The sequence below is a fragment of the Brachionichthys hirsutus genome, chromosome 10 (assembly GCF_040956055.1).
Source record: "Brachionichthys hirsutus isolate HB-005 chromosome 10, CSIRO-AGI_Bhir_v1, whole genome shotgun sequence".
Classification (NCBI taxonomy): Eukaryota; Metazoa; Chordata; class Actinopteri; order Lophiiformes; family Brachionichthyidae; genus Brachionichthys; species Brachionichthys hirsutus.
Window position 1 is genome coordinate 5309933 of NC_090906.1, and position 27182 is coordinate 5337114.

General features: G+C 42.1%; 4 protein-coding genes across 7 annotated transcripts; 3 read left to right on the forward strand and 1 right to left on the reverse strand.

Annotated features, from left to right (window-relative positions):
• Positions 1–947: 947 nt before the first annotated feature.
• On the forward strand, positions 948–4771 carry ca4c (carbonic anhydrase IV c). The gene is made up of 8 exons (XM_068744284.1): positions 948–1002; positions 2055–2102; positions 2893–3057; positions 3168–3313; positions 3420–3512; positions 3603–3669; positions 3814–3977; positions 4577–4771. Exons 1-8 carry the CDS (start codon positions 948–950, stop codon positions 4769–4771), a joined length of 933 nt encoding a protein of 310 aa, XP_068600385.1.
• On the reverse strand, positions 4726–11243 carry asl (argininosuccinate lyase). The gene is made up of 16 exons (XM_068744097.1): positions 11176–11243; positions 10904–11098; positions 10246–10329; positions 9573–9629; positions 9354–9451; positions 9186–9263; positions 8995–9072; positions 8865–8917; positions 8668–8730; positions 8463–8577; positions 8115–8199; positions 7631–7690; positions 7463–7546; positions 6976–7056; positions 5937–6043; positions 4726–5844 (listed from the first exon to the last, which is right to left on the reverse strand). The coding sequence occupies exons 1-16, from the start codon at positions 11194–11196 to the stop codon at positions 5700–5702; spliced, it is 1404 nt and encodes a 467-aa protein (XP_068600198.1). The 5' UTR covers positions 11197–11243; the 3' UTR covers positions 4726–5699.
• On the forward strand, positions 10918–14370 carry crcp (calcitonin gene-related peptide-receptor component protein). 4 transcript variants are annotated; one of them, XM_068744100.1, is made up of 6 exons: positions 10918–10975; positions 12143–12179; positions 12259–12357; positions 12466–12560; positions 12648–12705; positions 13917–14370. In XM_068744100.1, the coding sequence occupies exons 2-6, from the start codon at positions 12162–12164 to the stop codon at positions 14061–14063; spliced, it is 417 nt and encodes a 138-aa protein (XP_068600201.1). In that variant the 5' UTR covers positions 10918–10975; positions 12143–12161; the 3' UTR covers positions 14064–14370. The 4 variants fall into 4 exon arrangements, with proteins under 4 accessions (XP_068600201.1, XP_068600200.1, XP_068600199.1 ...); XM_068744099.1 differs by lacking the exon at positions 10918–10975 and adding an exon at positions 11367–11447; XM_068744098.1 differs by lacking the exon at positions 10918–10975 and adding an exon at positions 11711–11738.
• A 3306-nt stretch (positions 14371–17676) lies between these two features.
• On the forward strand, positions 17677–21242 carry LOC137900634 (protein-tyrosine sulfotransferase 1-like). The gene is made up of 5 exons (XM_068744755.1): positions 17677–18084; positions 18584–18742; positions 19177–19430; positions 20099–20300; positions 20744–21242. The coding sequence occupies exons 1-5, from the start codon at positions 17677–17679 to the stop codon at positions 20777–20779; spliced, it is 1059 nt and encodes a 352-aa protein (XP_068600856.1). The 3' UTR covers positions 20780–21242.
• Positions 21243–27182: the final 5940 nt, after the last annotated feature.

Sequence of the window (27182 nt, forward strand, 5' to 3'; positions counted from 1 at the left end):
GAAGCCAACATGCAAACTACAGGCCAGGCAATAAGAGGAAACAAAGGGTTTTTTTTCACACTAGACACTTTGAAAGGTAAGTTGTGTCATTAACATGTGCCAGTATTAACAATGGCTGTGATCCTTTCAGATGTTCAAGTCACGGCAGAGTGAGTGTTATTTGTGCTTCTGCTGCTCTGATGTGTCGAAGTGTCTCCTGTGGGGAAACAGAATTATTTTAATTTAAATCCATCATCATTTTTAACCACTGAGAATGATTAGAAAAATATCAACATTATTAGAAATGATACACCAAAGCAAAACCTGGATTCCCCCCCCCCCCCCCCCCCCCCCCATTGGCTGCACATTCTGCATGAGCTTATTTGATATTTACATTTATATTTTGATGCTGATATGTGACAATTATTCCAAGTTCCATTCATTAAAAAAATCAAGTCAAATTTGTTTTTTTTATAGAAACAGCACTATGCTGCCAAAGAAGAATGTCCAATCGCTATCCAACACACATATTCAGTAAATATAGGGAAACACAGAACACCTCAACTTCATATTGTCAGCTTTAGACTGTATTTATGTAAACTCATAATGAAAATGCATACATTTGTTTGCTACGCTCTGCAGAATCACATGCTAGTATATAAATGCTATTTGTACATATACAATGAAGTATAATGCTTAATTGGATGTTGTTTGTGTACATCAGTAGAGACGGAAAAGGCATTTGAAAGACTTCTTTATATACTGGTATCCATGCTTGAAAGTGTCACCTTCATTAGTCAGACAAAGCCCCCCCCCCCCCTCTCTCTCTCTCTCTCACACACACACACACACACACACACACCTTTTGTCATACTTCTGACCATCTCCCTCCCACCATCAGATGCGAGTCAGAGTATGTGAAGTCGACTACAATTATTCTGTCCGGATCGTTGTCTGCTCTGCTGATCATGGATTTTTCCGTCCACCTCTTGACTCTGCTTTCTATCTTCTCTCAGTGTGCAGGTAGGACACACACACACCTATTCACACAGACACGCACATTTAAAGTGCAGGAACAACTGAAACTGCATTTGAATCCTGTACCTTGTTACATAAGCTTCTTAAGTTTTCAACTCCAAAACTCCCTCTCATTAATATAGGATATGGTTCAATGACAAAGGGGACTGATAATTCTTATTATGAATTATATTCATTAACAGTTACTACTCTGTTTTCTGAATTAATTAATTCCCCTCTCGAATCCATCATTAGGATTAAACTAAAAATATGTTTTTCAGCTAAATAACTGTAGTCATGTCATCAATTGTAAGGTATCTACATTTCCCATTTGAGAAGCTCAAACTGATCAAAAGATGCTTTTGTGATTAACAAAGGAGATGCAAATCAATGAATCTGTTAATTGACAAATTTTAGTTGCGACGTTTTTCATTCCAAAATACTTTTTCAAGATACGATGTGCAACAAGGTTCACATTTTTACATGAATAAATTATCTCTAAGAAATTGGATCAAGTACTTTCACTTGGATGCAAGATTATTATGAGAAAATATTGTGATTACACAGAAAGGATAGTGAAAGTATTTATAATTTAAAGAAGGTTGTGGTCAACTTAAACTGGATTATCTTAGTGTGACTTTTCTGCACCATTTGCAACAGGTGCTGGAGCCAGGTGGAGTAAAGCCTGCCTCCACCTGTGCATTGTTCTCAGTTGGTGAGAACTGCTGCCCCATTTCAAAGAAAGGCATTGTGTGAGGTTGTGGCATTAATCTCTGTTCCTATATTAGCTAAATGGTTCTTTACAGTGCCCTTCATTCCCACCGTGGAGTCAGACACTGGAGTTTTATTCACATCAGCAACACAATACACAAACACACAGCGCACTACTAAATGATTGGTATGGTTAGTGCCTTACTCAAGGGCACTCCAGCAGTGCCCTCCTTTCCAGCCACCAGTACACACTCCGTATTTTCGTCTTCATTTTGTGGAGACATTGATTTTCTGTTTTCTAATCCTGTGTTTGTGTCACCAAATGTATTCCGTTCTCTCTTTTCCAGCTCAGTGGTGTTACCAGAGCCAGTACTCCTGTGACGACATATGCAGAGGTAAGATCAGATGCAAATACCTCCGAATGTTTAAGGGACTGATCTAAAACGAATTTTAAATCTAAAGAATATCCATCAAACCATTTGTAAGGAAAACATTAACCCTTTCTAACTCGTTTTATCAAAGTTGTATATAAAATATTAAGCACAGTGGCTTAGTGGGTAGCGCTGTCGCCTCACAGCAAGAGGGTGCCGCGTTCAAATCCTATCTGTGCAGAGCTTGCATGTTCTCCCCATGTCTGCTTGGGCTTTCTCCGGTTTCCTCCCACATCCAAAAACATTGCAATTTAGGTGAATTGATCACTCTCAACTGTCTGTAGGTGTGAGTGTGTGCGTGAGTTGTTGTCTGTTTATGTGTGGCCCCACAATGCGCTGGCGACGCATCCAGGGTGTACCCCACCTCTCGGCCACAGCAAGCTGGGATAGGCTCCAGCAGACCCCTGACCCGCAAAGCAGAAAAAGCAGCTGTCGATTGTTTTTCGAGTGTTTGTGACACAGGATGTTTTGTTCAATATAATCCCGTTTGATTTTTAATTCTGATGATATAAAAATATTCCTGATCTTCCAGGATGTTTTCTTTATAGTTCTAGAGCCAACGTTTTCTCATGTGCTACAATAGTAAGGTGAGAATAAATGTGAGAATGCAATCTCAATGGAATCAGCACTGAAACCCTTTTTTTACTTGCAGCTGTTGAACCTTTATTTTGTTAAGCAAGAAGACATGAGTGTTCTGACCCAACTGATCTCCTGTCTCCTGGGAAAGTTGATGATGCTTGTTTTGTTTTTTTAGACCCTAAACACTGGGCAGCTCAGTTCCCTAGCTGTGGAGGATTACGCCAATCACCAATTAATATTGTGACCAATAAAGTGCACATCAACAGCGCCCTGCCAGCCTTTAACTTCATTGGCCACACCAACAAAATCAACATCACAGTGGAAAACAAAGGACACTCCGGTAAAGAAGTGAATGCCCCCCCCCTCTCCTCCAGACACAGAACCTCTCAGGGATGCTGTAATGTTTTTTAAAGTGTGTATTAAGAGACGGCCTCTCCTCCCTCCTTGTAGCTCACTTTGCTCTACCGCAGATGGTCCGCCTGACTGGAGGAGCTCTGCCAGGTAACTACAGAGCCGCCCAGTTTCACTTCCACTGGGGAAGCAATGGGAGACCTGGATCAGAGCACACCATTGATGGAGAGAGGTTTCCGATGGAGGTGCTTTACACAGAACACGAGTCATTTGTTGCTATGGAAACATGCGCCGAGTTCTGCGCGTACTCCACTATGGTGTAACTCCTTATGCTGTTTTTGGGGTTTCCAGTTGCACATAGTCCACATCAAGGAGCCGTACGGCTCTCTCGCAGAGGCAGAGCACGACATGGCAGGTATAGCTTTGCTTGCCTTCCTGTTTCAGGTAATGATTGAATACGATTGAGTCTTCATAAGAATGTTTTCTTTATATGTATATATTTAACCCTAACCCTATTCTAACGCTTTCTCACAGGAATCCACAGATGATCATCCTCATTTGGACACAGTCATAGCAGCTTTGGGCCGAGTACGACACAATGGTACGAGCTTAATCTTCTTCTTCACCATTGTGAAGATGAAAACTGTTTTCAAGTGTGAAGACCTTATGAGTTTTAATGGAAGGTGTTGCTTTTCAGTCTAACGCATCATTTTAACTCATCCTCCCTCCCGTGGCTCTGAGTTAGGCAGCAGCACGTTGATCCCAAACTTTCGACTGAGTGACATCATCCCACCAGCCAAAGAGCTTCACAGTTACTACCGCTACGTGGGCTCCATGACAACGCCGGGATGCGAGCAGGCAGTCGCCTGGACCGTGTTTCACGGGACACTGTCCATCAGCAGTCGGCAGGTGAGCAGCTGCACGTCCTCGAACAGGGAGACCAAATGGTGCACTGGGATCATCTTAAACCTTCAAAATGCCTTTTCATATAATAAATGTCAATAAACATAGATTTTTACTTGTCAAGACGTTCTTTCTGCCATTCCATTTAGATTGAATCCGGAACAAAGACAATGTACTGTATCTTAAAACTCCACTTTATCAACTTCATAAGAGTTGTCTAAACAAGTGACGACACTTCCAAAAGTTGGGACGGAGACAAGCAATGATGGGGAGAAAACCTGTGCGGGAAAATAGTCCAACAGTCTGAGGAACATGTTTCTCATGCAACAGAGTAATTTTTTAATTCTAGCACCTGCATGAAAGTCGAATCCTCCGGGCTAAAGGTGAAAGGCTCTAAAGCCAATATTTTATATTATCAGTGGTTTGGAGTCTCAGACCTGCAACTGATGATTGTCTCACCTGATGTCCTGTGGCTTTAGTTGAATACACCCGCCTCTTACCAGCAGCACACTGCACCTGTGGACTGACAAGTATCTGCGCTTTCAGTTCCTGCAGACGCTCCTTCGGGTCGTTGATCAGATTCCTCCTTCTCCCCTCCGCTGCAGTTGGATTCAATAGTTCAGCAGTGCCAATTCTGGACAGGAAAGCCCATGGCTGACATCTTCAGACCAACGCAGCCTCTGGATGGCAGAGTCGTGTACCGGTCCAAAGCGAGCGGCGCTCTGGCGAATGAGATTCACTTATGGTTCGCCGTTCTCCCAGTTGTGCTCGGGACGATGGGAGTAACACACCGACTCTGAGCACGAAGTTTATTTTAAAAATATTGTTGAAAAAGGTAATTTTCACATGTGATAGGATAGAGAAACTGTTGCGTCTCTGGTGATTTTTATGCATCAAAATGTGCATCTGTACATAAACCGTGGCCCAGTGGATTCCACTGAATGGTTGCTGTGGCAAGGAAAAGCATCGTCACGAGAAATCATCCTCCTTCGAATGCTAAATATGCAGACTGAGACTTTTTCATTTTTCATCCCAAATCTCAATTTAATCATTCTAGTTTCAAATACCTTGCATAATAATGTCCATCATCCTTAGCTATACTTTGTGGTTAATGTTACCTTAAAGACAGAGATCCTCACCTTTACAGGCCTTTAGACTAGTTTATTTTATTTTAACTGTGTATTAGTATTCAGAATTAAATGTTCCCACAGTTTAGTTCTCTAAATTGAGCCTATTGTTTTGCTTTTCTTGAATATTTTTTGAATTTAATGTGTAAAAATAGGGTTTTATAATAAAAAAAAAGAATTCATTTGACATTTACACATTCTTGTTCTATCTTTGTCATGTTTCCAGTAGAAGGTAAAATTAGATAATGCATTCATTAAATGTAGAGATTTATTTGCAGGGAAATAAAGTTCAAAATGTATGTAGTAAATACCTGGAATTTTAGCTAAATAAAATGTGTGTTTATAGTTTATTTGTGACTGATTAGCAAATTATATTTTAGTGTTGGAGCTTTATCTTTGGACAATTTTATGTAATTTTCTTGATGTTAAATTAACACATTTGTTTCGATCATTGAGTGACTAAAAAGGAACATTTGGAGCCCGTGTGTTTACACAAGTTGATCAAGATGTCAGAAAGAGCAAAAAAAAAATAAAATAAAAAACTTAACGTTGACCTCAATCTACATTTAAATTTGTATTTAAACAAACAAATGATTCAAAGTCACTGCTCCAGTTTCTTCATCCACGCCCTCAGGTGGTTGACCTGTGCAGAGACGCTGCTCTTGGCTGTGCCTCCAGGAGCACGATACTGCTCCACACTGTTCCCGTAGTCCCACACGGAGGCAACATCACTTCCAAACAGAGGGCTACAATGGAACAGAAGCACGACAAGACAAAAACGGCAGTTATGTGATTGGGATCTTAGGTGATTGTGTAAGTGAGGGGAGGATGGTCTGACCTGATAGTGGAAAGATCCTCAACAGTCAGTTTATTCAGGCTGATATTTTTGGATTCAGCGTAGAATACAGCTTTGCCAGAAATACCATGGGCCTCTCTGAATGGCACCTGTAACAGGGAGTGAGGCAGTTGTGTCAAACACAAATGGACGTAAACTTATAAATACAGAGGGTTTCATCTTGATCACCCTGGTAGAAGGCAGCAACAGTCTCCCAAAAAATGTTTCTATTCAGTCAAGCGGTGCTGAAAGACAGCCCCTCACCAGGCTGTTGGTGAGCAGGATTTCTCTGGCTTGTCTAAATGCTGTGCAGCAAACTCCAAACAAGCTTCATCATGTTTTATCTTCAGCAACAGGCCCTCGCTGTTACTTGTTCTATTTGAAACAATTGTTACTTTCTCTTTTGAAACTCTCCACAAGTGGTTCTTGCCTCTTGGACAAATCTTCTGATGACGAATTATTTTAACTCTTAATTGGTTATGGCCGGTTTAAGATGAAATTACTAATCCAAGTCCAGATTACGGCACCGACAGTGCTCGCTGGAACATTCAGGAGTTTAGAAATCCTTCTGTTACCAATGCTATCAGTGTGTTTTGAGCAATAATGTTGTGACGCTCTTTGCCTTTACCCACCATGAGATGCTTCTTGCGTGACACCTTGGCACCTTTTCAACGGCCATCAGTTAGAACTGAAGCAGATTTTAATTTGCCCTGGCAAGGGGCCGGGTTGGCTTCTCTCTGCCGATCGATTTAAGCTGCCGTCATGGCTTTCTGTGCCTTTTTACGCCTCCATTTCTTCGTTGGTTCAATAGTTGTCCCCTGTGTCATCCCATTTTATAAACACAAAACCTACTTTATGGACATCCAAGGTTTGATTTTGTTGCATGTGTGGGGAGCATGGGTTCTCACTGACATCTGGTGTAAATTTCACGTCAGTAGAACCTTTAGAAATATATTTAGTGTGAAAAACAGAAGTGCTCAAATCAGAATTCTTTATTTTTACTCTTTGTATATGGCTGGACAAACACCAAATCAGTGCTCACCCCTTTCCTCACAAGGTAGTAGGCCAAGTCCGTCGCCAACATTTCAGGACTCAGGGCCGCTTCCATCTCACGCTGGTTAATCTGAAACATCGGGGGAAAAAAAATTTGTTACCTTTACAGAGAAAAATATTTGGAATGATTGTTTCCCCATAAATTACTATTTAGGCAGTAAGGCACAAGCAGTGGTAAATAGTTCTATACCTCTTCTTTACCCTCACATTAAGAAATGGAAAATGACACGACAAATAAGCGATCTGCTGCATTAATCTAATTTTATTATCTTCTATGAAGTTGCTTCTGCATAGGAACATAAAACAATGGAAATATTTTCAGAGTGAGATCAGAAATTATTTTGTACAACGTGATGTGATTGGCCCAAATAAAGAGAAGCGCCTTTTCAAACTCTCAAAAGTTAAACGTTTGCGCCACAAACAGTGCTTTTTATTTATTTCACTCATAATAATCAAACGCAATTCAAATCGCTGACCTTCAGAGTCGACACGACTCCGGCTGTCACCTGCAGCACATCGAGAGCGGTATCGTAGCAGTCAAACATGGCCTCCTTATCCTCCTGAGGAACCATGACAACCAGAAAGAGCTTACAACAAAACATACTTAATGAAGTGAAGGCACACAGAAAGACCAAACTTCCTACCTGCAGGTCTTTATTGTAGGTGCTGGGCAGCCCCTTCATCGTCATCATGAACCCGGCGCACTGAAAGACAGAAAAGTTGAATGTGTGAGAAAACCGCAAAATATAAAGTCACACAACACGATGAATTAAAGCAGAAAAGTGTCCGGGGTCTGAAATCCCTGCTCGGCTCCTGAAAAGGTCCTTTTGAGCAAAAACAAAAACTACCAAGGCTGGATTTATGACGCTGCTGGTTTTCTGAAGGAAAGCTCCAGGCAGATGGAAGGAAATGTGACACCTTCAACAAATCCTCCTTCAGAGCAAAGCAGCAACACAAAGTCAGAGCAGGGGCTTACAGGAAAAGCATGCGTGGCAGTGATCGTTCACTTAAGCTGCAAATAAACTAATATATATATTTATTACCTTTTGCTCAGTTTGGCTCATAACATTAAGAGTGGGCAACTCAGCAAACAGTTCAAAAGGTGTTTTCAGAAAACGAGTGTCTTACTCTGCCAAAGACACGGCCGGCTTTACCCCGGATCAGCTCCAGACTGTCAGGATTCTTCTTCTGGGGCATCAGACTGCTGCCGGTGCTGCACACACACACACACACACACACACACACACGCATGTGTGTTAGTTGGCTGGAAAATGACATTTCACTGTGTGTGGACCTTGTGTGCTAAAGAGATATTTTTCCCCCCAAAGGTTGATGGATTAGAAGCAGGAAACATTGGTAAGTGCAAGGATTTAAGCCCAGGTGGGTCCAACAGCACCGAATAAGCTTCCAATTGGTAGGAAGCTTTTTAAAAATCATGCCATTTTAAGAACTTAGGATGATAAAGCCCAAACTCACCTGTAGGCGTCAGACAGCGTGATGAAGGAGAACTCTTTGGTGCTGTACAGAATCAGGTCCTCAGCCATCTTACTGAGGTGGGTCAAACACAACGAAGCCCAGAACAAGAACTCCACTAAAGGACATGCAAACATAACAAATAAAAACTTGGAGAAACCAGATAATTCAACGTAATGCACTTTTATCATTTGGATCCATTTATTACCAACGAAGTCCCTTTGACCCGTGGCGTCCATGCTGTTCAGACTGATGTCATCAAAGTTCAGCTCTGCAGATAAGAGACAGATAAGAGACATGACATGATTTAGGTTTATAAAGATTCATATTCCATCAATAAACCGAGACACAGGAGAAAGATCGTTGCACTGAAATGCACGCAATCCGGGGCGTTTCCAGGCCGACCTTTCCGGAGCAGCTCCCTGTCGATGTCAAACGGCGTTCCAGCAATGGCACCACTGTAAACAGAAATTATTGTTGACCGTTTATATGCCTGTGTGAGAAAGTCCCTTTCAAACTGTTGCTCACTGCATACCTGCCAAGAGGTAAAACATTGACTCTTCTCTTGATTTCCTGAAGCTGTTCCGCATCTCTGCTCAGAGCGACGGCATGGCTGAAGGAACAAGGGGGGGGGGGGGGGGGAGGAGCACAAGACTGACATTAACAACACGTCATCCAAAGTTAAAGATGGCAGATGAGGTCCAAAATTCACTTTACACAGGCCACCTTAGGATCCAGTGACTCCATCTGATTGGCTGAGCTCTCTGCATGTGGGTGTAACCAGGAAACAGGACGTCAATTTCACTACGGTTCACAAAAAGGTGACACATTTGAGAAAGCTCCTTTACAAGCAGATGCATTTTTTTTGCATGCTGCGCTGCGTGCTCGTCTCACATTGCTGCTCGCTCCACCATGGTGGATATCAGCTGTACGGCGTGTTCCGTCAGGGTGGAGATAGCGTCTCGCAGCCACATCCTCATATCAGTGGCAACCTGGTCAAAGCAAACAGGCACAGCATGGCCTCATGACGCTTTACCAGCTAAGAGATACATAGCGAATTACACAGAGCAGCTCCAAAAATATATACAACAGTTTATTACTGCAAGTATTAACCTGGTCATTTCTGCTCCGGCCAGTGTGCAGCTTCCCTGCAGGCGCACCAATCAGCTCCTGAAACGAGAAGCAATCAGGAGGTTGTAAATTCTGACAGATATCAGCACATCGCCAGGCCTGAGGGGAATGAACGGGCGACTTATTACTACTTTCTGGGTGAGTAAAACACCCAAACTATCCAGATGCTTGGTCGCTTGCCCGCCCAAATATTCCATGTGCTGACATTTATTTTTCTAAATTCCCACCAAGAAGCAACGGGTCAGTCCCCTTCTCAATACAATCCACTTCTACTTTGCATGAGGTAAATATGGAGCCATTTGGCTGTGGCCCAAAGTCTCATTGCCAAGAACACTCTGGGTTTAAATACAGGCCTGCAGAATGACTGTGTGTGGAGTTTGGCTTTATATTCTGGCATATATATAAAAAAAAAAAAAACACTCCACAAACATCAAAAGGTGTGGTGCCTTTACATGGGAGAGTTTTCTGTTGAGTAATAAAAAAAATGAAACAAGGTTTGAGATACGCGTTACGCATGAAGAACGATCAGAACCTATTCCTCTACGCTCCTCCTCAGCTCGTTTGTGGAGGGGGATAAAGTGTCATGTATTTTTATGCAAAACACACACAAAACAACACTCCTGCGGATATAAAGGACAAACTTGTTCCACCGCACCTTCAGCCTGCGCTCATTTGCAGTGTGAACGTCTTCATCTCCAGGTCTGGTCACAAACTCACCTTTGGACCACTCCTCCCATACCTGTGTGAAAAGACAGGCTGGCATCACGAAACACACCGAATAGCATATTTGTGCTAGATTCTCACACACACACACACACACACACACACACACACACACACACACACACACACACACACACACACACACACACACACACACACACACACACACACACACACACACACACACACACACACACACACACACACACACACACACACACACACACACACACACACACACACACACACACACACACACACACACACACACACACACACACACACACACACACACACACACACACACACACACACACACACACACACACACACTTCTAAACAACTATGCTTGGCCTCAAATCAAAAAAGAAAGATTACAGAAGCTGTTTTTGGCAGCTGATGCCTGTCACGTGATTGTTCTATTCTCACCATTCAGCAGAAACTACAAACCTTTCCACAGAAGATGTTGTGGACGGCTTTCTTTTTGCAGAAAGTGCATAACCGCATAGTCCACTTATTTTGCAGAGGACTTATGGTTTGACTTCCGGTCGGCGTGTGTATATATTTTTTTATTGATCCGGGCACAACACCTGATCGAGCCCACGTAGAATCTGGTTCATCTCGTCGGTGGTGACCAGCTGCGCCTTCTCCAGAGCTTTCACGTAAGCCTTGCTCCCCTTCACGTCAGCGTCCCACATCCTCCGGTCATAACCGATCGACGCGTTGAACTTCTCCATGATGGGATCGGTCTTTCCCACGAAACGACCTCCCCAAAGTTTCCGTTCCTAACGAGCCACAGAGAACGAGTCATCGCGTTAGCCGACAGGTGCACAGCGGCACGGAAGTGGTGCTTTAACCTTACCTCCGTGTCGGCCATGCTCATCAACGACGGAGCCTGTTGTCGCCCAGTCAGCCGAATCGAGCCTAACAGCTGTGTGCTTCTGCAGGTCACGTGGCTTTTTCTGATTTTATACGCCAACTCAGCGCCGGAAGCGGAGCCCCGGGCCTCTGACGTCATCGTCAGATGACGAACACTGAAAGCGTTCCACGGTGGCAGCTCCGCTTCTCTTGCGCCATTTTTTTCCCGTTTACACAGACAGCACCGAATGTGAAGGAAGCATCTGTTTTTAAAAGGTTTCAAATGTTCTTCATTTTTAAAAAAAAATGCCCAAAACATGATCTTTCGGATAGTCTTTAAACTCAAATATCTATGTTTTAAAATACGCAACCAATCTAGTCTTAATTTCCTGTATCTGTTCTTCTAGGTTGTTATTTCCATTAATAACTCTCCTGAGAATCATATATTTGCATCTTTATTATTAAAAGTTAGTCGAGACTACGGCGGAACCTTTGTTCTCGTTCGTATGTTCAACACGGGCACTATTGCAGCGGACCAAAGCAAGTACCCGGTAGCGAAATGGAAGTGTAAGGCGTTTTAAATTTAGCAGATGTTTGTGTAGTAGGTTTGTTAATTGTCAAATATCGCAGTAAAATGTATGTTAGTATTTGTTGCATTTTGTCAGGGAAATAATTATACGGATTGTAACAATTTAAAACGTCATTCATCAATAAATATCGATTGTATAGGTTCATCTAATTAGCTTGCGATGGCGCCGAGCTGTTGCCTCGGTAAATAACTACACTAATTAAACTGCTTTAATTACTATATGGAAACGCAAACCTGAAAATGAACTAAAACTTGAAAACACGTTTGAATGAAAAGAAAGCAATTTGAGCTAAATAACGAATGACTGAATAATAATCAGGAAACTTAGCAAAGGTTTCTAATGAATGTAGAAGCTTAAGTGTTGCTTTCTTTTTTTCTCCAGGCAAAATGCAAACACCGCTATGCTCAGTAACTATGAGGTAGGTAATGTGTTGTGTCTCACAGTTTTGCATTGAAAGCTAAGTTTGCATCACTGTACTTTTGTGTGTCTTTTTTCAGGTTTTTAAACTTCTAACAGACCTGAAAGAACAGAGAAAGGAGAGTGGAAGGAATAAACACAGTGTCGGGCAGCAGAATCTGAACACTATTATGTATGAGGTTGGCAAACATCCTCATTATCTCTTAACTAATTTAAACCTGTTCCACAAGTCTGGACCAGATTTGCAGTTCCACAGAGCTAACAGTTTCCTCTGTGTTGCCACACAGACACTGAAGTACCTGTCAAAGATGCCCTGTAGCAGGCAGAGTCCAGAGATTGTCAAAGAGTTTCTCACCACCATGATGCCTCACAAACTCACAAAGTAAGTTAGGTCCCATTAAGGCTCACATTTTTATTGTATTTTTTATTGTATATATGGTTTGATTCTGGAAATTTTTTTCTCCATCAGGGCAGAAAAACTGCAGCTGTTGAACCATCGACCACAGTCAGCCGTGGAAATTCAGCTAGTGAGTGTTACATGTGACCTTTTTTTTTCTCTAATTCTCCTTTTCCACTGATTGTGAACGTCTCCATGACTGTTTGACATATTGGGTTAGAAAACATTCAGTGTATCCGATACTAAAACTGATTTTAAGGATAAGGTTGGTGCTATCCTTTTATATCTCGCACCTCCTAGGAGGGTTATTTAGCAACACATACATGTTTGATTATTTAAATTGAATTTCAGTCATGGTTAGAGTAGATTTGGAAGGTCTAAATGGCACATTATAATGTCAGTATGCGCCTGCTCACCTATGATGGAGCTAACAGTCTATCCAGTTCAGTACAAATTGAATTTTGACAGTCGTGGGGCATCTTTGTCCCTGGGCACGGTTTTTCTAGTTTTGATTATTAACACGTCCTTCCCACCCAAAAAAGGGGAATTGGCTGATCCTACAAAAAGTAGACTAAAATCAGCGTGATACCTTATTTTGGGAATAGTGAGAGACAAATTCTTGTATTATTTCATTTGATTCATGACAATAAGAAAAATAGAGAATAATAACAACCTTGTCATTTGAGACTACAATAATTAAATTTAGTTGGAACTCCAAGGCCAAGATTTATTTTGGGACAGTATCTTTATTTGACATCTCATGAGTAAATTAATATAATTTGAAGTATAAAAGTAGTCTCATGAGATTTATATGCTCTGAAATGACTGAATATTAAAATGCTAGTATTAAAGATTTCCCACCAAATGTTACCATCTGACACAGAGATATTTTTAGCACCCTGTTAAGATTAAATGTCTCCATACCTATGAGGCAATTCTGTTCACTGGATTTAAGAGGCAGTTTATGAAATCAGTACAGATGCATAAATGTTTGGCTGGAAAAAACATTTAGCTTAATTTCACTGGATATGCAAGGAGGTGGATGTGTGTAGAAAATGCAGAACTCTGACACCAGTCTACTCCCCAGTCTGTGGTTAGGATTTAAGCAACAAAAGCACTTTTGTTATGGTTAGAGTGAGGTTGTGTTTTTAGCTAAATGTTCTAGACAACATTTGCTTGATGAATGTCTAGTTCTGAAACATTACAATAAATACGATTCTGGAATTTAGACGTTGTACAGGAATGCCTTCTAGAAGCTACTAAGGACTCTTGGACCTGATACTTCGTACCGGTATATTATTCTAACAAATCCTGTTGCCCTCATTTTTTGCTTGTGATTAGATGGTGGAGGAGAGTGAAGAACGGTTATCAGAGGAGCAGATTGAGGAGCTCATCCAGACTCTGGCAGGCGTTCTACCTGGTGACCCAGAGGCAGAAAACGCAGCTCCAGCAGACATAGAGATGAATACAGCTGCTGAACAGTCATAATATACAGACAGGCCAGAAAAGACTGGTGATTAATTCGGCTTTTTGCTTCTATGCTCATTTTTTCTTGAATGAACAAAAACCAGGAAGACGGAGCTCATCGGCCTGGCCTTGGCTGAAAGGACCTCATTGCCTTGAAATGTTTTATTAAATGATTTACTTTAAATTAAATGATGTGATTAACTGAAAAAGATGAGCAGGTTGTATTTTATTTGCTTTTACATGTATACACAGTGGGTCACAAGGTGTCTTGTTTTGCATCTGACTGCCAGCGATTATACAATCATGTGTAGACAGTCTCCTATTCACCTGGCATGTTTCTGTTATCTGACATAATGTTCGTCATCACTTTCTACAATGGTAAAAGAAGCAAAAGTATTTTCTGGTCTTAGTCATGCAATTTAACTCATCGGTACACGACACAAATACACAGCCATTTGCTGCACTTTCACGTCAACAAACAGTCACATTTGTTCCTCCATAGTGGCTACAATCTGCACGAAGGTCTTAATTGCCAATGAAAAGATAAATAAATCCCTCATTGTGATTACATTTCCCCTGCGGGCTTTCGCTGAGCGCTTGCAAATCGATTAAGTAAAGTAGTTTCAGCAAGCAGTGCGAGGTAATATTTGTTTTATATTTCTGTGGAATTGCCCTTTAACGAATCCACCAATGGGAAACGCCAAAGCGGATGTATTTGAGTATTCAGAACTGCCACCAACCAATCAGCGCTCAGCTTTCTCCGTCTCGCGCTTCTCACACTCAGCCCCGCCCCCCTACCAAACTAGAGAACAGCTCTCGGTGCGAATTTACGTCGCGCGCGAGCCATCAAACGACGTGCATGACAATAAACTCGTACATGGCGTAGCTTCCACCGCTCTCACGCCGGCTGATAAAGTCTCTTGACGGGGTCCCTGTGGAGAGAAGAGCGGCTGGTTTCACCTTTTTCCCCCTCAAGCTTTGTATGTTTTCCCGGATTCGGTCGGTTTCGCAGACGCTGGTGAGTGAACACCATTTTTATTTAACCAGTCTGGTATATTCGCGACGCGCGCGAGCTACCTGTAAACATTTAACGCGTCCGTTCCGCGTCGTTAGACAACGCGCGGTCGGGCTTTACGGTGTGCTCGGCTCTGCCGCTCGGCTTGTCGCGGCGTGTCTGGCTGATGGCAGGTCATTAACCCGGTGGCCGCCTGCCTGCCTCGGGTGCAGTCGGGACGCATCGGGGCAGATGTTCGCGGCTGCTGGGCCTTCGCTTTTGCAGTCGTGGAATGATCCTGTTTATACGCGTGGGGGGGGGGGGATAGCTGTGGGTTTGCTTCTATCAACATGACGCACGGCCAGCCACATATTGCGTTCAGAGTACAAACGGAAAACCTCCCATCTGCGAAATGAGCCAGAAAAAGTAGTGGAAAACCTTCTCTGTGTACTTTGCAAGGCATCGATACTGAGTCGGTATTGTTTGCACATGATGCAGTAATAAAGTCTAAAATCAGTGGATTGTGCGTTAAGTATCCTTAAAACACAGCATTCTGCAAGAGAGCAACACGTTTCTTAACTTCTCTCAAAGAAGAGGATTTTGCAGGTGGGAGGTTTTGCGTTTTGGTAATCGATATGAACCTTTTTTAGGATGAAAGCAGGACTTTTCTTTCATTCAAAATAAAGAACTAGTCATAAATGGACCAATCCGAGAGCTTTCAATTACGCATCTCTGATAGGCCAGATGTTTCTGACTAGAGTAAAGGTCGTTCTTCCGTTCACATTTCTGCAGGAAGTCAGTGACCCCCCCCCCTCCCCCCCATATATGCTCCTGGGTCACCACAAAAACTGTGTCGAGCAACCATAACAGCAAATTATAGACAATAAATCAGCAGCCATTGACGATGTTTTAACTTTTAACTCACATATTTGCGTCTGGGGTGAAATTATAGGCGTGTAGCTTCAGCATTAACATTGCAATGACCTATGAGCAATGAAACACAAACTGATTCAGCTTCCTCCTCAGCTTGGAACCCGAGACTTTTCTGTCATGTTGCAACCAGGAGATTCAGTTTACATATCAAGCCTGTGTTTACTTTACTCCACATAGTTTGATAATACATTTAAAATAGTTAGAAATGTTGGATTGCTCAAAGGAATGACGAGTGACCCAAAGTCCACTCATACATTTTATTTAGAATAATTCCACCTGTTGTTTACACAGTTGTTCATTCTGGTTTCTGAGTCGCTACAAACTGGAAGTGAGATTGGAAACGGGATGAGCAAGTTTTTTTTTTTTTTGTTTCTTGGGTCAACTGTAAGGAGGCAACAATAGCTCTGGGTTTCCTGATGACATCCTCTACTGCCATTCTGTTTTCTACAGACCTGCCTGTTATTAACTGGAGTCATCTGAATTATTATTTGATTGTTTGTCTTATTGGATGTTTGAGTTTTAGACCTGGTCAGACAATACAAGCAATTTGAGGACATTAGCTGGGATTTGGGTCGATATTCTATTTTTATTTTTATTTTTTTTTAAACCTGCCATTAAGGGAAAGGAAAGTGGCGACAAGGCTCATCATAAACCACTGTCCTAATTCTCTGCAAATCGCTGATTGATTTAATCTTTGCAGGAAAATTCGCTAAGCATGCCCTAAGGCGGCACCAAAATATCCCAGCCAAGCCATAAGCTCTTCGTTTGCTTTGGTTTGAATCTTCTAACCGATGTCCAGATGTCAGGTTCCCTCCTCATCTATTCTGAAAAGATGGACACCAAAATATCTCTGGGGGGGAAAAAAAAAAAGAGGCCTCTTTCACATTTGCACAGAGCCTCTACTTGAAGTGAAAATCAGAGCTGAAATGTGGCTTTAAATTGTTGGTAAAATTAGAAGTCATTGAAGTGCGTCTCCAGCTGAATCCAGTTCCTTTTCAAACGTTTGCTTCTTTAGTCTGTGCTTAGGAGAGGAATTGAAAGCTGGCTTGTGTTGTTGAAACTGCCTCTGTGCACATCGCATGAAACAGGAAGGGAAGTTACAGGAAGGACGGCTCAATATTAATCTGATGCTAAATAAATAGCTTTGTGTTCCAGCGTGCAGAAACTATAATTAATGGCCTGTAATAACTGTAGTGAACTTTGATGTGGCTCACTGCTCAGAGAAAATGTATAAAATGGCTGCCTGAACAGAAACTGAACGCACTTCAGCCCCTCTTGAAGTGAACAGAAGGTTTTAGGGCGAAGACGGCCATTTGCTGATAAAAGCTCGCTCACGCAGGGCTGTGGCTGAGAGTTTAGTTACTCATTTATGGGACAATTTAATGCTTTTTATGCTTAAGGATATCTGACAGTCTTGGAGAAATGTAAGCATTTGGTTGTCGGCTATTAAAATGTGACTTGGGTGCAGTTACTGAGGTGAATAACTTTCTCTCATGCTTCAAAGGGGGACGATGGATAAGAGGCGTGGCCGGCTGTCAGACCTGGATTCACCTCTCCAACATGGCTGATGAGCTGCAGAGGAGTGTTTACGGCAACAAGCATCCTCGTTATTCAGGCTCAAACTGACTTTTACTGAAAGTTAAGACACCGTCTCCTGTAACTAGCCTGGTCCGGTCCCACTTGATCGTGTTTCATTACTCTGAAGCCATGAGGAACCCTACCTCGACCCTCCTGCTGGGCTGCGTGCTCCTCTGCTCCGCCTCCCTGCTCTACCTGGGTATGAGCGGGATAGACTGCCCACAAAAAAGTCATCGATACCGGTGGATGGAACTCAACCTGGGTACGGCCAATCAGACTTTGTCGCTCGCAGAACACTTACCCGAGGACACGCCCCTCATCTTCATCGGTGGCTTTCCCAGAAGCGGCACCACGCTGATGCGCGTCATGCTCGATGCCCACAGTCACGTGCGTTGCGGTGAAGAGACCCGAGTGATTCCCCGCCTCCTGTCCATGCGGGCCACCTGGAGCCGCTCGGCGAAGGAGAAGGTCCGACTGGACGAGGCCGGGGTCACCGACCAGGTGTTGGACGCAGCGGTGCGAGCGTTCCTGCTGGAGGTTGGTTTGCGTCGTTCTTCTGCTACGCTCGAGTGGTGTTTGATGCATTTACGTAAACGGTGTTATTGAAAGCGTAAACAAATTATTTAACGTAAAAAAACATGAAATCTTTGTGCAGAAAAACACAATTTATGTTGCAAATTCTATTAAACTATTACATATTTGCTAATTTTCTGTTATTAACTATTTTTTTTTAGACATTTTATTCATGATTGTACTTGGAATCCACATTTAGCTGAATTTTCATTGCAATCTCTGTTTCATCTGATTTGAGTTGCTTTTTTGGCCAAAACGGCGAAGTTGCTCTTCTGTCTGCATCTAAAGATGAAGCTAAAGCTAAATTTGAAGCCACTACCAGCAGAAAGTGTAAAACTAGCCCAGCTGAGACGAATGAATTGACCTACCAACGCTTCCCGGAGGTTGTTAACGGACCTGTATCTGGATCGGGACAAAGCCTGAAGCAGACTAACAAGAATTTCATTCACTGTGTGTATTTCAGGTGATAGTTGGCCACGGGGAGCCCGCGCCGCGCCTGTGCAACAAGGACCCGTTCGCCTTGAAGTCTCTGTCCTATCTCTCACGCATCTTCCCGAAAGCCAAATTTGTACTCATGCTACGAGACGGAAGAGCAACCGTCCACTCCATGATATCACGCAAGGTGCAGAAGGTTTAATTCTCCTCACTACACAAACATCCACATCATTTTCATTCTCTACTTACTCTAAGGCTTCGCAATTCCGTCAATTGTGGTTATTTTTTGCTTGGAATGTAGGTCATAATTTCAACATTTTCCCTGAATTGAAATGTCTGTCTTTGGCCCATCGCTCACTCACAGCCAGCTGCTGTCCTACTGTTGGGGCTTTCTGCCTCGCTGAATCATCCGGTGTGACGCCTCGTTGTCATGGGTTGAAGCAGAAAGCAGCATCACTGCTGAATTTAGGGGTATTTGGCTTCTGTGTAGAAACGGCGTTTGATGCAGCTCATGAAATACAAAGCCGAAGGAACTGTCATGATGAGATTGAGGTAGCATGTAGCATTAGTTTGCTCCTTTCATTCTCCAGTGTTTATCCACCTCTCTGCCTGCATTCACAGGTGACCATCTCCGGCTTCGACCTTAGCAGCTACAGGGACTGTCTGACCAAGTGGAACAGCGCAGTGGAGACCATGTTCAGCCAGTGCCGAGCGGCCGGGGAGTCCAGATGTCTGCCTGTCCGCTACGAGCGGCTCGTCCTCCACGCAGAAGAAGAAATGAAGAAGTTGCTTCACTTCCTGCAGCTGCAGTGGGATCCCTCCGTTCTGCACCACGAGGAGCTGATTGGAAAGGCTGGCGGCGTGTCTCTGTCTATGTAAGTACCGGTACGCAATATGTGTTCCTCTTGACAAATATTTCCTCACTTCATTTGAAGAATAAGTACCGGTAGTTGGCTCACAGTTGAATCTTGAATCGTAATAATTTTTTTCCGAACAAGTTCTAGGCTTCAAATTGATTTAGAAACGATAAATATATATTTGGGTTTCTTGTACCATCCTTATTCAAATAAGATAAATGATCGTTGAGCAGAGGCTCTGGGTTCGATGGGATGCTGGCCCCTATGCAAAACAAAACTCAAACATGGCTTGTATTCAAAGGAATTAGGCCACATTCTTTGGGAATTTACTGCATGCTGATTGGATATTCAGTGTTTAGCGGAATATTAATCACACAAACATTTGTAATCTCAAAAATGTATCACTAATGTGCCACGTGGTAAATCATATACTCTGTTTATTTAGTCTGCGTGCATAGCGCTGTAATTGAGTTCCAAAATGAGTAAAATAAACATTGAAAGTGCAATATGTATATTTGCTGCATCGGAAGTATTTGGAAGTGACGTTGAAATGATGGTTTGTCTTTAACCGCTGCATAGACTGAGTAACTTTTCCGCTGGTTTGAATTGATATATTTTTAATTTAATTCTACCGATTTGTCCGGTCCAAAATGGCAGTCTGACCTCGTGTTGTAATTTCTGTGCAGGGTTGAGCGCTCCACAGACCAGGTGATGAAGCCAGTCAACACAGACGCTCTCTCCAAATGGGTCGGCCATATTCCCTCTGATGTGGTGAGCGACATGGCCGAAATCGCTCCCATGCTGGCTCGCCTGGGCTACGACCCCCACGCCAACCCACCTGACTACACAAGGCCACCGCTTGCGGTGCCTCCGTACACCTACTCGCAGGTAAGGTTTAATTGAACAGAGCAAGGTCAGTGTTTTCAAAGGTGAAGGTCATTAGCTTTAAATTTAGTCAGTATATTTCCTAACTGCAGCATGAGAATATTGGCTACTTTTCTTTGACTTGGTATATTTTTCACCAGTTTTCTTTCTATTGATTAATTTACCTTGCTGTAATCCTTCAACATCTTATAAAATTAGTTTGATGGTAGTAAATGACAACAAAAATGGAAGGAATGCAAATACTATCAGCAGCTGATGTGTCACAATCCCACTATTTAATCTTTTTTAAATTTAAGTTGTTTTTAAAACCTGTTTTCAATCTAAACGTTGAAGACACGAAAAATGATAGGTGGCATCTCCATCATTTAAAAAAAACTATACTCTGCTGCAGTCATGCAGATAATGTTTACAGATTGCTCTTTGTCTTCTTGTCTTTTTTTCTTTAGACTTTTAAAGCAGCAGAGGCGCCACACCCAAGTTAAATGAAGGAGGGAACAGCATGAACTCCATCTTTGCTAATCCATGATATGAATATGATGAACATGGACTTCAATTCTGCAGTAGTTACATCTCACAGGAAGTGAATTCTGAATTTTTGTTGTGATCGGTGTTTACGTCTGTACATAGGTTGAGTGTTTAAAATACAGACTCAGGACGGCACTGGGGTTGATGTCAAAGCTCAGAAAAAATATGGACCGCCTGCTGAACGACGGGACCAGCAGTATTACACTACATTTTTCCATTCTCCATCTTTGTACCTGGAAGTGTTTCAACGTGTCTGTAAATTATTGTCCACCAAAAATGTGAATTTCTTAAAGACAAATTAGTTTGTTACTAAGAGTTCAGTCAGTATTCGTGGAGCTCAATAGCTGTATATTTTTGAAGATGTATGTTTATTTTCTTAATAAATTATTTTGGTGATCATTCATTTAAGAATCTAAAGTTGTTGACTCTAAATTTGTAACTAATGTATAGTGTTCCACATTAATAAAAAAAAAAAAGATCCCATTTGTCACCTTTTTTTTATGCGGTGCCTTCTGGTGGTGCAAAAGCACAAAACCTGATTGCCTTCGTAAAGCAGGAAGTAACACAATCGGGCCAAACCTGTGTTTCTTTCTATGAATCCACGAAAGAGGGAGTTGCTGTATATTAATGTTTAAAAATCATTTTAAATAAAACTTTACACATATATGAAACCAATAAATTGCTGCCAGCTGATGCAAAGACTGAGGGGAAATAGGTCTGACATAAGCATTCAAAATGTTCCATTGAGCAACATGGTCAATAAAGATGGCGCGAAGGTGTGATGTCACACCCAGAATGCCTTGCGATGTAAACAACGTTGGCAACCCCCCAAACAGAACGGATTTTGTAGCTTATAAGAAATAATTATATATTGTTGTACATGTACTTACGTAGTAGAGGTAAATTCTTGTGTTTATAGACCCATTTTGCAAAACAGTCAGGGATTCTTTTAAAGGACTTGGTGCCGGAAAGCAGCCGGATCTCTCCTGCCCCCCCCCCCCCCCCCACCCACCCATGGTTAGGAGACGAGAACGGGAATACGGAAAGCGCTGCGTTAATCAAAATGGATGTGATATAAGGGAGATCTGTGAATAAAGTCAGTAACATACATTCTTAAATTAATAACTCTTCAACGATCAAATCTAGAGTCCTCCCGTCCATCTTCATCTCCATCTTCATCTCTGGCTTCTTCCTCATGTTCCTCACGTCTTTGCGGACGCTGTGGTTCAGACTGTAGAGGCTGATCGCTGCTCAAAGGTCACTGCCATGCTCCACGACAGCAGTGAGCCGGGAGCTGCAGCCATTTGACGTCACACCCAGAAGGCCTTGCAACGTAAACGACATTGGTGGCCCCCCCAAACAGAACAGATTTTATATCTTATAAGAACTTTGATTTTCACTTTCGTATTCATATCATCTAGATTGTTGTGTACTCTTCTTCAGGTGTTTCTTTAATTCCTGTCAGCAGACGAAAAGAACTCCTGGAAACACACCAAAAGTTTCACTTCCTCTGTTTGCGTTTGAAAGATTCTACTTCCGTCCCACTTTTGTTCCGTTTCGTTTTTTGTAATCATGAATAAATAGATTTCAAAGAGGGAATGTTTCTCATTTCCTTTCAAGCAGTGTGAACAGACATGGGAAGATTGTGTTGATCTTGTTGCAGCAGCTCTTCTTACAGAGATCGGTTTTTCCCTTGGCCTCACTAACTTTCTGTCAACATGCAAGCTAAGCATGTGAAGTCATTCCCATTGATGTACATTGTTCATGGCACTGTGCAAGTAAAGCAGGGTTTACATGTAACAGTTGACCATTGAGTGACAATATTAGCAGATACTAAATGACAAGCTGCCAGTTGTGTGATAAATGTTTGTTTGTGTGTGTGTGTGTGTGTGTGTGTGTGTGTGTGTGTGTAGGTGTGTGTGTAAACTCTCTCTGGATCAATTAGTCAGTTCTATCAAAACAGGAATAAGCAGCACTGATGGCCTCTGGGAAGCAGGAGAAAAACAGATCGGGTCTCTCTGGAGGGCAAAAGAGAAGAAACAGTGGCCTTGTTGTGAGATTCCCTCGGCTCATCCTGTGGGAAGGTGAATACCGTGAGGTAATGTAGGGAAAGTTAGGTGAAGTTTAAGTTACGGTCCACCAAGAGGACCTAACTGGAAAGTAAAATATTTGTTTTATTATGACATGATATAAAAACAATGAAAGGATATTTGCTGAAGTCACAAAGTCTGGCACAAAATGATCCCGTTTAATTCAGACGATTACCGGTATGATGGTTCTTTTCTGCTTCTGGTCATGAATGACAACGACAATAACAACAACATTTGAATAGAAATAATTGTAACCTGACAAGCAGCACAGCAACACAATGGTTAGGTCTGTCACCGTACAGCAAGAAGGCTCTGGCTTTGAAACTGTCTGGATTTGCATGTTTATAGTCTTTGGGTTTACAAGAACTCTGTGATTCCAATTGTCCATAATAGTGAAAGTGAGTGAGAATGTTTGTAATTTGTCTTTGTAGCCCTGCGCTTAACTGGCGACTTGTCCAGGGTGCATCCGTGCTTCACACGGCTGGGATCAGCTCCCTGCTGACCAGAGACAGTGAATCATTTTTATCGCCGTTGTTATTTATAAACAAAAGAGATATTCAAACACCTGAACAATACTTTGGGAGCTAATTGTATTAATCATGAATCCCTATGGGTGCTTCTCCATTTAATAGTTTTTAGTTTGGAGACCTCTTGGCCCTGGGTCTTAAATAGTCCCTTGAGCTAACTCTCCACAGAACATAGCCAAATAAAATTAATGACCATTGGGCTGTATTTGGGCTGCAGGATATGGGATTTGACATATTCTTTACTAAGAGATCAATAAGACTCTCCTGTAATGGAATTGCCAGATTATCGTGTGTCCTGTCACAATGACCCACAGACAGAGAAACATTGGGGAAAAACGAGGAAGCAAATAAATCAACTCAACTAAGTAATGTTGACTAAAGTATAATTTTATATGAGAAAGAAAAATAGCTGTTAATAGTGTGTATTCTAGTTTGACATTTTAATTAAAGGATATAATAACGTATTTAAATTACATTATTTTCAGAATATAAAAATTCACAGATTTCCATTTTGAAGTACATTATATGACAACTATGTAAGGCCATGCAGAAAGCTATATTTAAAGCCTGTTTATTTTGTGTTCCTCAAAGTCATTCTTACAACCTACACGCACCTTTATTTTCACCTGTGCAAACCATGAAGATGTTGGGTAAGAGTTATACTTAAATGAACGAATGCTCATCTAAATTCATATTTGCAGTGGAGGGTAGATTTCTATCCACTCCAATTAATCTATTCTTTGAGTTTTGACGTGGGAAAATGAGTTGCTGCCTCTTCCTAAATATGTTTTATTGTTGAAGATTTGATGCATTTGCCTTGTTCCTAAGGGTTGGTGTGCTCAGAGCATAAGCGTTATTAGTTCTACATATTTGCATTAGTAATATAGTAGTGAAAGGTAGGAATTATACGAACCATATTGTCCTATAACATTTTAATTTTCAATAAAATGACGGCAGCATACTGGCAGCTTGTTGTTCTTATTAAAATACTAGAAGTCATGGAAAAGTTCCTAACTTCAGGAGGCAACGTGATTCTAACTTTTGTCAAAGTTACGTAACCTCCCTACTGTCTCGACCGTCTCCTGGAGTTTGTGAGTGTTGTTGTTCTTGTTCTGGATGTGTCATCATCTTGCAAAAAGCGGTTGTAGACAAACAACTCATTAACCGCCTCATTAAGCAGAGCTGTTCCAGGTGTCAACAGGGGAGGCACAGAAGTTCAAAGTGCAATAAAAAATAAAAGACCATCTCAATTTCAGTTAGAAGTAAGCAACATAGTGCCTTCATTCTGACTTCGTGAAATGTAAGTAAAAAAAAAAAAAGTCAAGTCAAACTGGAATCAAGAAACACACACACAGAAAGAGAGATAAATAATAATAAAATAAAAAGAAAGAAATTCTGTCTGTTATACTACAGTATAACAAACAGAACACAGTTCACAGTATTTTGAATTGTGTAACAAAGGATCTAGGGCCAGGGTGGCGCAGTGCATTGTGCTGTTGCCTCACAGCAAGAAGGTATGTGGTTCCAATCCCGTCTGTGCAGAGTTTGAATGTTCTCCCTGGTTCTGTGTGGGTTTTCTCCGGTTTCCTCCGACCTCCAAAAACATGAAATTTAGGTGAATTGATGACCCCAAATTGTCCGTAGTGTCTGCGTGAGTGGTATTCTGTCTCTGTGTGGCCCCACGGTGTGCTGGCGACGCATTCGGGGTGTAGCCCAACTCATAGCCAGCTGGGACAGGCTCCAGCAGACCCATGACCTGCAAGTCGGAGAAGACAGGTCGATGGGTGGATGGTTCTTAATAAAAATATAAAACAACAATAAATCAATCAAATATATACTCTGAACTGAGATAGTCTTGGGCAACAATCCCTTTACAGTGCAGGGGTTCTTTTCAACACTAGCGTTGACAGTTGCAGTCTTTATTTCACAAGATAACTTCCATCCATCCATCTTCTTGTAGACAAGACAACTTCAATCAGCCACTTTTCCTTGCCTTGCGGGTGCTGCTGGAGCCAGCTGGCTGCAGGTGAGAGGGAGCATCGCTGGGCCCACGCAGAGACATAAAAAAAACACTCACGCACACACTCACACACCTACGGACAATTTGGAGTGATTAATTCACCCAAATGTTTGTTTTTTTCTTTGGAGGTGGGAGGAAACTGGAAAACCCACACAGAACCAGCGAGAACGTTCAAACTCTGCACTGCAGTGTTGTAGTACTCGAGATCGGTCTTGGTCTCGTCTCGGTCTCGAAGGCATTTTGACTCGGTCATGGACAGGGTGGACTCGGGATTTTTGTTCAAGGCCGGTCGAGACCAAACCAGAACTACCGTGATAAGTGAGAAACACAGAATGATTTGCTGCCTTCCCCCCCCCCCCTCATTGTGCTGGTTCAAAAACAACATAGCAGAATTTGTTTTTGTTTCAAACGTAATGAAAAAAAGATACTGGTCATTATGTTCTGTTTTGTTTTGACTTTTCTTTGAAGGTCTCGACGACGACGAAAGGCACGATAAATGTAAATTTAGAAGCTTTGTAGATTCTGTAAATCTCTTTTTTGTCAGAGTTTTGTTCGAGATTGCTTTGACAAGAGTTGCAAGATCACATTCTTTTTCTCCAGATTTTTACAGTATAATTCAAGAACAAGTGAATCAGGTAAAGTAGAGGCTTATTAAATACAGATAGCAAAATTAGACATGTGTAACCGGATGATTGGAGTTAATTGGGCAGGCAGGTGTGGGAGGGAGCACCTGTGGCCCATTTACCACTGATTGGGGGGGGGGGCGTATATAGGTGCTTCCCCTCCCTCGTTCCAGCGTCCTGTCTTTGTGTTTTCCCCGTCGAAGGCAGGTTGGCCGTTGACTGTCACTGCCTTGTCTCTCCGTTTCTTTTGTTTGTAGAGTGTTTTTAAGGACGTTTTTAGAGTGTTAAATAAATATTTTGAATTGTTGAATGCCGTGCTGGTCGTCACTGTGAGCGGGCCTGTGGTTGGGGAAACCCGCTAAAACGAGCTGGGGACCAAAGGAACAAAAAAAATAGATCTTTAGGTTGCAAGTCCTAAAGTGGCGTTGTCGGCAAAGGTCGGACCATTTGACCCCATATTCCCAACGGCACACGTGCAAAGCGAATAAACCCACCCACCCAAATGAAAATAAAACAAAATAATAAAAACAAAATAAACTTCTTCTTGCACATCAAAAGGAAGGAAGGGCCAGGGCGGGGGAAGAACCATTCCGGAATCGAGCTCAAGGTCAAGATGCTCTTCTTTGATGTCAAGAGTCCATATCCCCCCCAGTGACCCCACATTGAATACCAATGCTTCTGTAGTTCCAGTTTGTCATCGTATTTTGCTTTGTCTAAGTGATGACACCAATTGCGATACTTGATAACAGCGTTTAAACAAACGATTTGAAATTCATATATGTACATTTCCAACTACAAGCTTCGTAGTTTCTTTAGTCCGCACAGGAAGAGAAGATTTTCAGCGTCTTCTCAAAATAATCCTGAGCTAAGCAAAACCCTACTGCCACAATGACATTTAGTACGTGTATATTCCAAGATCAATCAATCTTTAGAGATATTTATTTAAAAAATATCAGACCCAATGCTTGGCTGGTGCCTTGTCTACATGACTGAGTGCCTCAAAAGCTGTGTGCAATGACAAGTGGATTAAAACATCAATAAATACACAAAGAATCAAGAACAACTGTAAACCTTTTTATTGATTTATGTCAGTGTCTTTT

Excerpts from the sequence above, each read along its gene's own strand:
- ca4c (XM_068744284.1), top strand. The coding sequence starts at position 948 with ATGGATTTTTCCGTCCACCTCTTGACTCTGCTTTCTATCTTCTCTCAG. Across the intron at positions 3,314-3,419 it reads GAGAGAGGTTTCCGATGGAG|TTGCACATAGTCCACATCAA; the intron begins GTGCTTTACACA and ends TGGGGTTTCCAG. Across the intron at positions 3,670-3,813 it reads GGGCCGAGTACGACACAATG|GCAGCAGCACGTTGATCCCA; the intron begins GTACGAGCTTAA and ends GCTCTGAGTTAG.
- asl (XM_068744097.1), bottom strand. The coding sequence starts at position 11,196 with ATGAGCATGGCCGACACGGAG. Across the intron at positions 9,073-9,185 it reads TGGAGTCACTGGATCCTAAG|CCATGCCGTCGCTCTGAGCA; the intron begins GTGGCCTGTGTA and ends TTGTTCCTTCAG. Across the intron at positions 8,578-8,667 it reads GGGTCAAAGGGACTTCGTTG|TGGAGTTCTTGTTCTGGGCT; the intron begins GTAATAAATGGA and ends CATGTCCTTTAG.
- crcp (XM_068744098.1), top strand. Across the intron at positions 12,180-12,258 it reads CTATGCTCAGTAACTATGAG|GTTTTTAAACTTCTAACAGA; the intron begins GTAGGTAATGTG and ends GTCTTTTTTCAG. Across the intron at positions 12,706-13,916 it reads CAGCCGTGGAAATTCAGCTA|ATGGTGGAGGAGAGTGAAGA; the intron begins GTGAGTGTTACA and ends GCTTGTGATTAG.
- LOC137900634 (XM_068744755.1), top strand. The coding sequence starts at position 17,677 with ATGAGGAACCCTACCTCGACCCTCCTGCTGGGCTGCGTGCTCCTCTGC. Across the intron at positions 18,085-18,583 it reads TGCGAGCGTTCCTGCTGGAG|GTGATAGTTGGCCACGGGGA; the intron begins GTTGGTTTGCGT and ends TGTGTATTTCAG. Across the intron at positions 20,301-20,743 it reads CTCCGTACACCTACTCGCAG|ACTTTTAAAGCAGCAGAGGC; the intron begins GTAAGGTTTAAT and ends TTTTTTCTTTAG.